The 14916-nt window shown below is 37.7% G+C and overlaps 1 protein-coding gene across 10 annotated transcripts in view; it reads right to left on the bottom strand.

Annotated features, from left to right (window-relative positions):
- LOC135196433 (neural-cadherin-like) overlaps positions 1-14916 on the bottom strand; it is a 352116-nt gene that overhangs the window by 51579 nt on the left and 285621 nt on the right. For all 10 annotated transcript variants that reach the window (XM_064223258.1, XM_064223257.1, XM_064223259.1 and 7 more), the window contains 4 exons: positions 12160-12349; positions 11689-11871; positions 11515-11573; positions 11166-11296 (listed from right to left, as the gene is read on the bottom strand). In XM_064223258.1, coding sequence (XP_064079328.1) covers positions 11166-11296; positions 11515-11573; positions 11689-11871; positions 12160-12349 — 563 coding nt within the window. The remainder of the gene's footprint in view (positions 1-11165; positions 11297-11514; positions 11574-11688; positions 11872-12159; positions 12350-14916) is intronic.

Genomic DNA, 14916 nt, shown 5'->3' with positions numbered 1-14916 from the left:
TTCTCCTTCGGTTATTTATTGTGGCCCATTAGAGGGGTAGACACAAAGACCCAGAATTACTCATATATAAATTGGTAAGATTGTCGGGGGAAAATGGCAGTGGTTCTCTACCAGGGGGGACTTAGCCCCCTAAGGGGGAATTTTAGCTCGGGGGGGGGGGGGGGGGGGGGGGGGGGGGGGGGGGGGGTGGGGGGGGGCCGGGGGGGGGGGGGGGGGGGGGGGAGACTTTGACCACAGATTGGCAGGCTCAAACTGGCTCTAGGACCACACACAACGCAGTGCGCATCGGTCCGCACTACTGAGAGTGAGATCACGCTGGGCTTTCTCTCCGCTAGTTTGTGTTTAATCAGTCCTTTGTCGCATACTATTCTTATTGCACCTTTTGGGGCAGAGAGAGAGAGAGAGAGAGAGAGAGAGAGGAGGGGAGGGGGGATGGACATTCTGACATATGGGGAAAGGGTGCGTGGGACCAAAAAGGTTGAGAACCAAAGGGTTATATGCATAATTTCACTCTATTTCCTTTCACAAACATAACCAAAAACCGGTTTATCCTATCACGGCAAACTGATTCTATTGCAGCAATATCTATAAAGTGTGATTGCCATTATCGCAACTCCTCTGGACCCAACCCATCCCTCAGCAACCAATTTTCTTTTCCCTAAAATTAACATTACCTTACATTCCACGTGTTTTCCCGAAGGCGCAGTTCATTTTCCCAAAACTACCACAAGCGCAATTTCCCCGGCAGCGTAATTAGTATATTTCCCCCTATAACTGCAGCGCTCTCCTCGATTCGAGGCTGTAATTCCTCGAAATATACATTCCACTCTTACTGATGTAATCTTTTTTTTTTTCATTTTCATTTTCCTCCCCAAAACGACAACTGCATTTTTCACTGCAACTTCTGCTGCATTTTCTTGCCACGAAACCCGGCCGATATTGGCGTTCCTGACTCAGGCCAAAGAGGTATTATCGAAAAATGTCAAAACATGACCGAGTGACAACAATTCTGTTTCTCTTGAGACGGATTTAAAGTTTTCGCCTTCAAAATCTATGGAGAATTCTCTTTAATAAAAGCCAATTCGAAAGTGAGAGAGAGAGAGAGAGAGAGAGAGAGAGAGAGAGAGAGTTACAAGGATTAGGACGTCTCAAAGACGTGTTAGTCCACCCTAAGAGGAGACATCGTGTGCTCACTTATCTGTAGGAGCAGGTTTTACTATGTATTCACAGTGTCCTCATGATTTTGTCTAGCTTTCTTTTCAACTCTTCCACACTGTTGCTGAGAGAGAGAGAGAGAGAGAGAGAGAGAGAGAGAGAGAGAGAGAGAGAGAGAGTCTCATTTTCACTTTAAGGCATCCTTATTTGAGTAAGCTTGCTAAGGAAGTTGACTACTATCTCTCTGACCTCTTTTCATTAATAGAAATAATAATTAAATTCAGACAGCAACAATTATCAGTAGCTCTTTCCTTTCCCTTTGAACAATGAAACTCAGTTCAAAGAAGATTCCCAAAAGCCTCATTTAAGGACAGAATATTCTAATAAGGCAAATCTCCCTCCTCCTCCTCTCCCCCGCCCCACCCCCTGGCACGTCACATATTAGCAACTTGGAGAGCCTTCCTTGTGAAGTTACCGGTTTCCTCAACTACTCTGAAACCAGAGGCCTGAAGCACAAATCAAACTTCAAATTGCTCCACGGTTGAAGGTTCTTTCATCCAAAGTCTGCGACATCTTTCGGCGGATAATACGAGAGTGAGTCCATTTAACTTTACTTTTCAATTATATCCCAAATCTAAAAAGCCAAAGACTACTTCCCTACTTCAGGAGGAAAAGTCCTATATTATACAGTATACGACAACCCAGCTCATTAATCCAGTAATCACTTATCATTAAGAAAAAATATTAATTTAATAGTAAACTGTAATTACTGGGAGTCTAACATTGTTGCTAATCCAAATTAATTTGATAGTTGACAAACTTTAAAGTGGAAAAAATTAAGGTTAACACAGAATAAACTCTACAAGATGTTGGCAAAGAGGTCAAGACTCAGAATTTTTATTTTCTTAGCGCAAAGCAAATATAGGTTATAACACTACATCACCTTTTAAAATGTAAACCGGAATTCAAAAATATGCACTGCCCTTCTGCAGCCATCATGAAGGCCCTATACATCCCTAAATTTGATGTAATTTTATTTCACCAAAAGATTTTTGTAGTCCTTCTCCCAATTACATAGGGAAAACGCGAGCGATTACAACATGTCACAAAAACCTTCACTTGTCATCTAGATCAGTTCAGTTCCTTGGAATTTAATTTTCATGAAACCCACGACGTTCCCCCTTTGGGGTCCCTGAAGTTCCACGAACTTTCGACTGAAGTCTACTGAAGGTAAAGGACGCCCAGAGATAAACAGCGGAGGCGCAATTCGGTTGTCGGGGGCATTCGCGACAAAACAGATATGTGATCGTGAATTTCGGCGGCTCCCAATTCCAACTTTCGGTGGAAGACCTCCAACTGCAACACGACACAGGGAAGGAAGGAAGGAATGGTCTTTCAGAAGACTGTGCTTGAAAGCGAGTTACAGTTAGCCTGACACCGCCAGTAGGTTCGCATCAACCGTGCATTTGATGTCTAGGCCCGTGTCCATGACGACGCTCCTGATTGGCTGTTGATAAGCCAATCACAGGGCTGGAAACCTCAGTCTCTCACGAGAGTTCACATAGACATGATCTATGTTCCACCTCTCCTGGGGGATACTCTTGAAATCCGTATTCCTCACGAGAGGTGGAACATACATCCTGCCTATGTGAACTCTCTCGAGAGACAGTTTCCAGCCCTGTCACTGGCTTATCAACAGCCAAACAGGAGCGTCGTAAGGGATTGGCGTAGACTAGCAGCAGTTTGGCTTAACACCACGAGTAACGGTTACACAACGAGGAACAGTTAGCCTAATACCACATCTCAGGGAATAACAAAAAGAACACACCACCAAAAAAAATATAGATTTCATATTTAATTTCCTCCTGCAGGATAAGATCATGGAAATACTAGACACGAATTAAGAGAAATACCTAAAAAAATGGAAAGACAGCATTCGTGAAGACACGAGAAAAATTAACATAAAAAGATGATATACGATAGAAATACCATGAAAAGGCTCATTAAAGATAGAGTCCACGACTATGGATTAAGATGAGACGGTAACGGAGATGAAGAAGCAGAGGCAACTTAGAAATGATAAGAATAATAATAATATGATTTCAAATTCCAAGTCACTACGAGATAAACGTCAGTAGATACTGACTGACATAATGACATTTGATTACGATTACTAAAGTCTTCGGATCTTAAGAAATTACTCTCTATCTCTCTCTGAGCCGAAATGGAGATGATAATCATCTTTCCATTACTTGAAGAAGGGGGATAATGCTATTATTATTCCTCTGCTGCACTCAAGATGCCGACTCGAGTCTCTCAAACCAGGATGGAACCCTTAAATGAAATCATATTAATCTTTCTAGTATTTTCACGTTACGAGAATCATTTATACACTTCAACGCTTTCCGTGCAGGTTGGAAATAAGTAGTGTATCGTCTTATACGCCAATTCATCTTTCATAACACGTCAACTATCATTCATAAGACGTCAATTGATCATTCATGATACGTAAACTTATTTTATAAGATGTCAATTGATCATCCACCAGATTTCAATTTATCTGTCACAATACGTCAATCGATCATTTCATCATTCATACGACGTAAATATAAGGCTACTTATCATCATTTATAAGACGTCAATTTATCATTCATAAGACGGCAATCTATCATTCATAAGATGTCAATATACATCTATTTAACATCATTCAACGAACGTCAGATATCAAGATATTGATATCTGACGTATATTGATATCGCAAGATATCAATATACGTCTATTTATTATTATAATTCATAAGACGTTAATTGATCATTCATAATAGGTCAACACATCATTCACAAGATGTCAATCTATCATTCATAAGACGTCAATTCATCACTCATAAAGACGTCACTCTATCATTTCAATCACTCTGACACACCATTTATCGTTCTGCCAATGCACCATCTCTAGATAATAATGAAAAAAATCATGACATTAATAAAATATATATCTCTGAAAACTCTCATAAATCCCACATACAAAACAGTCATTAATTTTGACGCAAATCACTTCCAGTAATGCGTCGAACGAATTGAATCCGGATGCGTCCGGGGTGTAATTCCCGAGAAGATTGAACGAAGATGGAGGACGTGTGTGTGTGTGTGTGTGTGTGTGTGTGTGTGTGTGTGTGTGTGTGTGTGTGTGTGTGTGTTTTTTCGGATATCTTCCACTCGTGGAGGAGGAGGAGGAGGCGTTCCTTACTCGACAGGACGGTTAAAACTTAGGACTACCCAAGATGAACTGCCCCCGATAACGAATGGCTAAAAGTGACTTGATATATATATATATATATATATATATATATATATATATATATATATATATATATATATATATATATATATATATATATATATATATATATAAATAGAGAGAGAGAGAGAGAGAGAGAGAGAGAGAGAGAGAGAGAGAGAGAGAGAGAGAGAGAATTCAAGCATGGAGAAAAGGAGAAACATTAATTCGAGACTAATAAATGCCCGGAGAAATCACTTTTTCAATAAATGGGGCTGCAACAATCAAAATTTACACAAATTCCAGTAATGAACGAGAATCTGGACAAGGTCTTCATTACGATATTTAAAAAATTGGCCTGAAAGACAATAAACTACATCTTTACACAGACAAAATACTAAAGACTAAAAACTGTACCGCCCAAAATTATATAAATAAATATAACCACAATACAAAACGGATTCTAACGTGAGATCACCCGCATGAACACAAACAAGAAAAGAAACAAACAACATAAAACTCGGTTTCCGAATGAAATTTTTTTTAGTTAATTCTCTACAAGCAAGACTTGATTTCTAAACTTCCTCCGCCGCCTTGATACCCTTGGGCTCTGCCAAGAAATTCGGATCTCTCCCAAACTCTAGAGAGATCCCGTGCGTCGTGCAGGAATGAAAACGTCGCCGGGAGTATTAACATGAAAAGCAATCATGGCTGTACTCAACAACAACAACAACAACAATAATAATAATAATAATAATAATAATAATAATAATAATACTGTTAAAAAGGATGGCAGAATTAAGCAAGTTGATTTTATATATTGTTTTTTCTATTTTCCCTACAATTCGCTTCTCAGGCTCAGCGATGTTTCTGAGTAACTGGCCAATATTCATATAGAGAATTTTCAAAAAATTGTAAATGCTGAAGGTAATCTTTTATTAGAACAGGATATCAGGTCCAGGTCAAGCAGGGGTCGTCGTCAGTGCCGGTATTATTCCGTAGGCGTAGTTCAGTTCGGGCCGGGGTCGTCTTTGGTTCGGGGGTTGGTATTGGTGCTGGTATAGCTGGTATCACGTGACGTTTCGACCTTCTCGCAGGCCATCTTCGGACGAGTCGGTTGAAGACACTAGCAAGAAATTCTGCGGGGCAGTATTTATAGCGGCTCAAACCTAGAGTTGCATTCTCATTGGTCAGGCCGGTCTTGGGTGAAGTCGTGGATCTCACCTCGAAAGTCTCGGGGATTCTCTTGTGCGAGCGCCACCGGCCCACAGTTTTTCTTGCTACAGTCTCTTCAACCGACTCGTATGAAGATGACCTGCGAGAAGGTCGAAACGTCACGTGATACTAGCTATACCAGCCCTTAAACCAAAGACGACCCCGGCCCGAACTGAACTACGCCTATGGAAATAATACCGGCACTGATGACGACCCCTACTTGACGTGGAGCTGATATCCTGTTCTAATAAAAGATTACCTTCAGCATTTACAATTTTTTGAAATTCCCAATATGAATGAATATTGGCCAGTTACTCATAAACATCGCTGAGCCTGAGAAGCGAATTGTAAGGAAAATAGAAAAAACAATATATAAAATCAACTCGCTTAATTCTGCCATCCTTTTTAACAGCATTTAATAATAATAATAATAATAATAATAATAATAATAAAACTTCTGTGTAGGTGAATGAACGTCTGATGCCACGGATGTTTTTAGCATAAGTTCCTACAGCAGAGACTGGAAAGTGGATTTAAGTTATTCAAAAAATCTTGCAGATATTGATGATAATTCTCATCTTCTATTGTGTCCGAACTGAAATATTCGCGACTTTCTCCGGGGAAGTTGCACAGAAATTATGTATGAAAAATCGTAAAGTAACTAAGTCTACGGGAATAACCAGCCTCGTTTCACGGCCAGAAACAGCTCCGTTTTCAGGGAGTCCCTTCTCACCCACCCCCTACAAAGGAGGGGGGTAGGTTGGATGAAACCCCATTACAAACCATCTTAGGGGTCCCCACCATAACCCTGCCAAGTTCCATGCCCATCTGACCAGCCGTTTGGCCGTGGTTGAATGACAGACAGACAGACACATTACGCCCATTATAGTATGATAATAATAATAATAATAATAATAATAATAATAATAGGTAAAATTGACATATTCTTCCAGTTTTCCTGCGTTAAGGGACAATCAGTCTGGCTTTGACAAGAACCGTACCCCAAGACAACCAGAAACTAGAAAAAGCTTCAATAAGTGAGAGTGTGTAATGGAGAGCGATAAAGAACGAGAGAGAGGGGGAAAGCGCTATCAGCCCCATACATAAAAGGTCGACGACGCCGTTTCCGATAAGCCTCGGTCTAGATAACCGCAAAGATACGGATCCATTTCGAAATCTAGACCAGGAAGGAAAAGCACTAGCTAACGAATACAATTTAAAAGCCTCTACATCAATACTTTCGGCTTGCGACAATTCATTGCATAAGTTCAAGTATATCTTAGATTAACCAGACCACTGAGCTGATTAACAGCTCTCCTAGAGTTTGGCCCAAAGGATTAGATCTTTATTGACGTGGCTAGGATCCAATTGGTTTCTTAGCAACGGGACCTACAGCTTATTGTAGGATAGGAACCACATTATATCGAGAAACGAATTTCTAATCACCAGAAATTGATTCCTCTGGTTCCACACTGGCGGCACTTTGGAGCGTACTCAGGCTACCACACTGATAGGCGAGTACGTAACCCAATCTCCACCAATAAACATTGGTGCTTTTACAGTACATTTTGCCACGATGTCTCCTGTTAAAAACTGTTGTGCCAACTGCAGATGTTTAACGTTAAATCTGATTTACCATTAATAGATCTTTTACGGTTTTTCTAAGTCATTTATAGATCTTTTACAGTAATTCTAATAGACATTGATAGAACTTTTACGGCACTTCTAATATACACTTCATAGATCTTTTAAGTTTTATCTGTTTTGTCCTAAATAGACATGTTTTTACGTTATGTTATTTCACCTTCTGTGCATTTTCAGAGGCTAAGGTGCTTTTCATACTGACCATAAAACATAATTTATTTGAGACTTTAATAAAAGAAACCATTCCATTTCCTCGTTTACCAGCCTAGTACTTTTTTATGATAAACTCTCTCTCTCTCTCTCTCTCTCTCTCTCTCTCTCTCTCTCTCTCATACAAACACACAGCCGCCACCTTCTTTCATTACTTCGGATTAAGCTCGAGAAGTGTCTCGATAGAAACTTGGAACACTGTTCTGATATGAAACTTGTCTCGTACAGGTTTGATCCCTGTATCGTACGTCAACAAAAGCATCACTTTAACGTTTTTATCATCATGCACTCATGAAACACACGCATGCGCACCCCGCCACCCCTTTTTTTAATTAAAAATTATGATGGAGGTAACAGACAAATAACGACGCCATTCATTTCTTGCTGAATATCAATATTTCAATTACTGCTGTTACTAAATTAAGATTTTACGGTGGTCAGATTTTCAGTATCATCTTTTGTTATTTCGAAATATCCTTCATCAAAATACGCGCCAAGACGTGAAACATTTCGGCATGATCTATCGCTTCCTTATGATGCAAAGCTATAGCTACGATACATAAACTAAGAACCGTTTATCAAATATATCTGATTAGATCCACAGGAAGAACGAATACGAATTGAAATTGAATTTTTTCCCCTTTGACCCTGAAGGTTTCTACACATAACAGGGAGGGGGGGGAAGAAGGGGGGGGGGAGTACCTGTCTTCCGTACCCCGCCACCCGGGCTCTAACATAATATTAGCCCTGCTCTTCGACTGCCGCCGGAAACAATGGGACTGAGAATATTCACCCAACTTTTCGATGTAGAGACAATGGAATTCCACCCCCAACCCCCGCAAAAAAAAAAAAATCACGAAAATTTCGTGTTGGAAACTAACGTAAAATTGCTTCTTCGATATTTCTTGCTAGAGAAGAAGAAGAAGAGAAGAAGAAGAGAGAGAGAGAGAGAGAGAGAGAGAGAGAGAGTCTCTCTTCCCTTCCCGACAGACCGAGATTTCATTCGCCACTCGAGACACCGTCCGTTACATGACCATTCACAAATCAAGATTTTTCAAGCTCATGTTTCGTTGCTCCTTTTGTTTCTAGTTCACCAACTTGATAGCTAATTAAATGGCAAACGGAAATGTCCTTTTTTTTTATATTTTCTTTACGTCTAACATCTATCTTATCACCATAAGTAAAATATAAAAGGGAATCATTTTAATTTTATTTCGAGGGAGCATCTCATCATTTGCCTTCTTTACTGCAATATGAAAGTTGCAAAGAAATCTCCATTCAATATTTGTCTCTCGCTGTTTTTATCTCTATCAATAACGCTGGTAGAGAAAGGTTTCGACTTACTTCTAACTGAGCATTGCCAGTGTCTTGTCTTGACTTACATAAGCTGATACTGACCAAACCTCTAAAAACATATGACTAAGTTAACCCCTTCCCCATGACAACATTTACTAGATATCAGTAAAGATATCGTTGCTTATAACAATGATGCCAAAATACCCCATTACAACACAAAAGGATTCTCAATTATTACAGTATTTCATAAAAGGCTTCACACAGCATGAGAGGGGTACTGGATATTAGCGAGAGGGGTACTGGATATTAGCAAGACCAAGATGATCGGCGGTCAAATTCAAACAACTCCCTCGTGTATCTGTTTACAGTAGTGCTTTGGGTTACCTGACGAAGGTATGTCCCTTGTGAGCCTAAAAGTAGTTAGTCAGCATTTTCATTGAACTTAAGAGAACTACAACGTCTGAGAACGATGGAAAATCGCAGATGAATAAGTGAGACTTAGGGGAAAAAAATCGTTGATATAACAGGACGACAGAAAGACGCGAAGTACAGCAAGACTGGCCATTCCTACCTACATACATATGTATATGTACAAACAACTCCTACGGTAAAGTAATCACATGTAAATCCTTCATATTATTACAGACACTAATGAAAATGGAGATGATTCATACATTATGATGATCAAAACCCAGTAATTAGAATTAAAACAATCCATAAAAGATACTTGGCCCTGTACTGTACTAGTAATATGGGAATAACCGAGAAAATGGAGAGAGAGAGAGAGAGAGAGAGAGAGAGAGAGAGAGAGAGAGAGAGAGAGAGAGAGAGAGAGGGGGGGGGTTGCTGAATGCAAAATCATTAAACACTATAAAGTCAGAAAAATTCTGTTCAATTTCCCTTTGTAACCTTTGCATATTAAAACAATTACCACAAATTCCTTTCCCCTTTCCTCTCTTCAAATTAGAATCATTTATCCATTTAGTAATATTATATTTTCAACTCCCCCTTCTACATTATTATAATCTGTTTTAATTTAACATCCACGATATACGATATTGAAGTTTTCCTCTTTCCCATTAACCTCAAGTAATTTCATCAACAATTCATTTTGCTCTCCTCTTTGATTTGCTATTAATACCTATGTCTTCCTTTTTTAAAATGCCTTACTCTTTTAAAGAGCATTTGGCTGATCTTGTTGTCACCTTTTCTTACAGTTTCTTCCACTATTCCATTAATTGTCCAAAAGGTTCACAACTGTTTACAAAGTAATGTGACTTATGCCTTACACTACAAGTGCCCATTTCTAAATACCAAAAATTCATGTATCATTGTTTTACACTCCTGAATGAATCACTTTACAGAACATTATCTTTTTAACCATTTCTCCCATCTTTTGCCAATACGATCAAAATTCAATTGCTGATAAAAATGGCCTTCGATTTGACTGGTCCTCAACAAAACAAGTAACTCCTCTCTTGAAATCTGGCCATGATTCTTTTTTTTTTAAAGTAACCATAACAAGATTAAAAAAATAAACTCTTTCCACCCATACATAAAAATTTTCTACAGCAACCTGAATCCTTAAAACACAAATAGTTTTGTTCAAAATCAACTTAGTTTTGAACTCTAAAGAGATTTATACTCTGACATTCCTGATCACTTTTTGTGGTACCCTGTAATTCAATTCAATCGCAGTGTATCCTCATCCAGTTATCAAATGAATTTTAAAAACACTTTGTTATGTCTAAATGAACAATTTAACAACAGCATGTATCAATATGTTCAAAAATTTTCTTGGGAATGCTTGAATATTGTTCAGAATTTGAAGTTGGCTTTACTAACACTGACTATATCAGTTTAAGAAGAGTATGTTTTTTGAGCAGTGATAAATCTAATCATATAGGAAATAAATGCTTACTTATACCTCACAGATGCGTACTGAAAAGTTTATGAGTTATAATGATTTGGAAGCTTTTCACTTGCATTTGGTCATTTCATTCAGTCTTGGACTTTGGTCCAGTAACACGATAGTGTCATTCTAATTACTTCTACCATTGCCATTAGAATGGTCCTATCGAAATTTGTATATCGTTTTGACTACTCATTGACTTTCTATGGATTCTAGTCTTATGCAGCAAAGCCTACAAAATAACAGATAATATTAGCTTTCTGAAGTAAATTACGCATTCCAATTTTTGACAACCTTCAGCGTGGGCTGCCTCTGACCAGCATTTCTCAAAGATTACCATTTTGAGAAATGTTCAGCTGCTTTATAGCACAGAATTTCCTCTCATTTACCCAAGTACGATGAAGAATAAAAGCATAACAAACTCAAAAATGAAAAAGCCATTATCATATCACTATACCTGTATTGGGACGTCCATTAGCATTTGGTCGAGCAGAAGCAGCACCATCTCGTGCCTCAACTTCAAGAGCATAGGCTTGTTTCTCTTCCCTATCAAATTCTACTCTGGTAAAGATCTCGCCAGTTCTCTCTCTGAAGAGCAAATTATACAGAAATGGATTAGTAAAGATTATAAAAGCTTCACATAATACACACTATATGATGAATCAGCCACAATTTACAGCAGTCCGGCAATTATAAAGGTCAACTACATTACAGTTAAATGGCAACTGAAAACTGTCAAATGCAATATAATTCTTTAATGCAATAAACAATGCCCATGGAGTGTAAACCAAATTTTCTAAACTCACCTTATTTCATAAAAGTCTCTTCCTTCATTTCTGGGGCTGTCCACTATGCGATAAAGTACCTGTAAAAAGCAAATATAAAATCTTAGAGCCTAACAATCATATGAACTATGATAATGTTCATCTTCATTACCAACAAAATCCAAAAACCAAATTTCTACTGATGTATTTTCTCACCTCATTATTTGGATAGGTTCCATCCTTGTCAATAGCATTGACCTGGGTAACCTTTGTTCCGATGGGTTCACCTTCCAGAACTGTTTCTTGTTCTCGTTCAGTAAATAAGGGGATCTCATCATTCACATCCTCTAAGACAACATAGATTGTAGCTTCCGAAGCCAGCTGTTGTGGCCCATTATTCTGAGAAGTCACAATAATTTCGCAAATTGTTAATAACATAAAATGTTTGTTGAAAGTAGTACTATTATTTATATTTAAAATTTACTTCACCTGATAATATTTAGCACTACTGATCTGTAACCATTCCCAAAACTCACAGTAACTCATGACTAAATCCTCAACCTTACTTTATCACACCAAAAATATCACAGGACCTCTAAACAAGCAAATACAACTAATTTGAAAAAATATTTACGAAAAAATTAATTAAACATATTTATGACCCCAAAAAATTTACATATAACTTACTTCTACTCTCACAGTCAAATTATATTCCTTTATGCTCTCATAATCGAGTGGGTGGTTAACTTTTATGTCAGCCCAAGTGTCTCCATTGTCAGGACGCTGTTGCAGGTAAAATGTGTCGTGCTTGTTTGTTTGAGCTGTGGATCCTCTGATGATTCGGTAGAAGACAACCGGATTGTCCTCTATTCCCGAGCTGTGGTAGTATTGATGTACCCAAAAATGATGGGGACCGGTTAGCTCAAGAAATATCAAATTTTCAAAAGTAAACTTGGAAAGACCTACTCATATCATACAGGTTTTAGTAAACAGTACAGTAACCAACTATATTTACATTTTATCTCAACTTATAATCTAACAAAAGTTTTCAAAACCCATTTGAGGAACCATTAAAAAAATGTGACTGCAATGTAAAAACCACACATAATATCCAAACAATACAAAACCAATTCGTACTACTGTTTCCTAACTATTTTAAATTACTCTTATTCTGGTTGACTTTAAGTAAACTGGTGCTGCAACAAAAATTACTATTTTTCTCATAATAAGCATGAAACATTCCATAAACACATGTGGAACTAATCTATTGCTGGAATCAACCTTCACAAAAACAAACCTGTATTATAGGCCATTTTTAAAAAAAAACTTACTGGATTCCTTTGATCTAGGTATCTTATTTTACCACTCGTCTAATGTATGTGAATATTCTTTATACTGATGGGTATGGTAATATAATCAAATCAAGAAAGAAACTAATAATGAAGGGTTTGGTATTACAATCAACTCGAATATGACACATCTTTGCTTCTGTGAATGAATACTGCTTTTGTAAAGTACATTGCTGTATATCACTGATACACATTAAAAACCTAATAAGTACTATAAAGTATATACTGTTAGCTATTTGACCCACCACCATCACCATCAACAAAAAGGACATTGAAAGTGTAGTGTAGCCTTGTTTTGTACATTTCTTAATATGCCACAAATTATTACCTACTCTTCATATCCCAAAATCTAAATTATATAAGCAACCCAAATTCCTGAAACACAAAATATACAGAAGAAGAAAATTAAATCTGAGCAGTCCAAACAACCACTCACTTCTTTTGGGAGTGCAAAGGGTTTTTATCAATTAATAACCCATATTCCATTCAGTGCTGAGGTAGTAAATATAAAACAGAGAGGACTTGAATAAAGGCAGCAAAGAATTCCAGTTCTGAGGTGACCAGTTACCCATTAAAGTCCCATGACCGAAAACAACTTGCTTATGGAATATCAGCAACAAAGAATTAAAATCGTTAGCATCTTGTGCAAGTAAAAATGACTTTGAGCATGCTAGATTTCCCGTGATGATGCTCTATTTTTCAAAAGTGTTTGGATAGTATGTGTAGTCATGATTTATGTGCACTTTCTAGGTGCAACTTACATTTACCAAAGAAAAACGGTTCCAATAAATTGTAAACATTAGAACTGTACAGAAAAACTTTTTCTACTTGGAAGCTCATAGCTATAAATTTAAGACCTATTCTAATATCATTCCTAAAACTAGTAGAAAACATCCTCATTTTTAACTGACTGATGACTAATATTTCTCCCTACTTAATGCTAAACTAATGACTATGATCTGATTGGTCTATTCTGAAACTAAAATGAAAGCAATTTGAGCTAATACCTCAAATACAGGATGGCAAATGCAGCAGAGTTAACTCTGAAGACTAGTAATCAATATGCTGCATCACGCTACTCTTGGTCTATTTCCAAGTTAGCAACTATTATGCATTTATATATGAAGTGCACTTCTTGCTTGGTGGATCTATTTAGTGCATCTACTAAAAGCCTAAAAAGTGTGTGTTTGTTATTAAGACTGTGCAAAAAAAAAAAAGAGAAAAATACATCTTCTGCCACAATTGTGCTGTACAAACTGTCACTTTAAAATCCTTCATGTTCCAAGCCAACTTAACATCTGTTGAGGAAAAAGATATACTCTGAAAAATCTAGTGTAAGGGACTATCTGTAACTAAGTATCTTTACTTCAACAGACATTAATTGATTTGAAAAATAACAATTTAAAAGTGGCAAAGTGAGACCTATTACTTGATAAGAGCGAGGCCAGATCAGGTGGGTGCATTTTCTATCCACTCGCAACGTTTTTTTGCCGTACTTGTGCTATTCAAGGCCAAAAAACGATCTTGACTAAATAGCTCCTGTGAATGGTATGTGGGCCGCCCAGCCTCAGTCCAACTTAAAAACACTGCGGACCACATCCTCAGCAAACTGAAATCACTATGTTCTAACCACACATCCGATGACATAAATAGGCAACTGAATTAAACACTTCTTATGAAAATATTCATCCACTTTACAGGCACTGTACAAAGGAACATCAAAGTGGAAGTGAAGATGATGAGAGAGACAGTGAACTTAGAGTGAGCCAGTGTCTCACCAAGGTTTGCTTATCCTCTTCAAGACATCTATAGGCATTCATGAAATCAGCATACTTGTCATTTCGCTTATATTGTAGCCCCTCAAGCCCTTTGCCTATTGCACTATGAGCTAAAAACATAGAAATACTGCTCTAACTCCGGGCTACTACTATATCTTTAATAGGTAAAAAAAAATCGAATAAATCATAATCACTTTCAGTGGTACCTAATGTTATTCAAAACTGTTAAAAAATTTGGGGCCTACTTGCACATTAAACTGCTGAAAATCATCCTGAGTATGCAAAAAAAACTTTCCAAACAACAAACAATAGTCAAA

Source organism: Macrobrachium nipponense, chromosome 17 (genome assembly GCF_015104395.2).
Source record: "Macrobrachium nipponense isolate FS-2020 chromosome 17, ASM1510439v2, whole genome shotgun sequence".
NCBI classification, from domain to species: Eukaryota; Metazoa; Arthropoda; class Malacostraca; order Decapoda; family Palaemonidae; genus Macrobrachium; species Macrobrachium nipponense.
The sequence above is the reverse complement of the archived record's forward strand: the minus strand, read 5'-3'. Positions and strand labels throughout refer to the sequence as shown.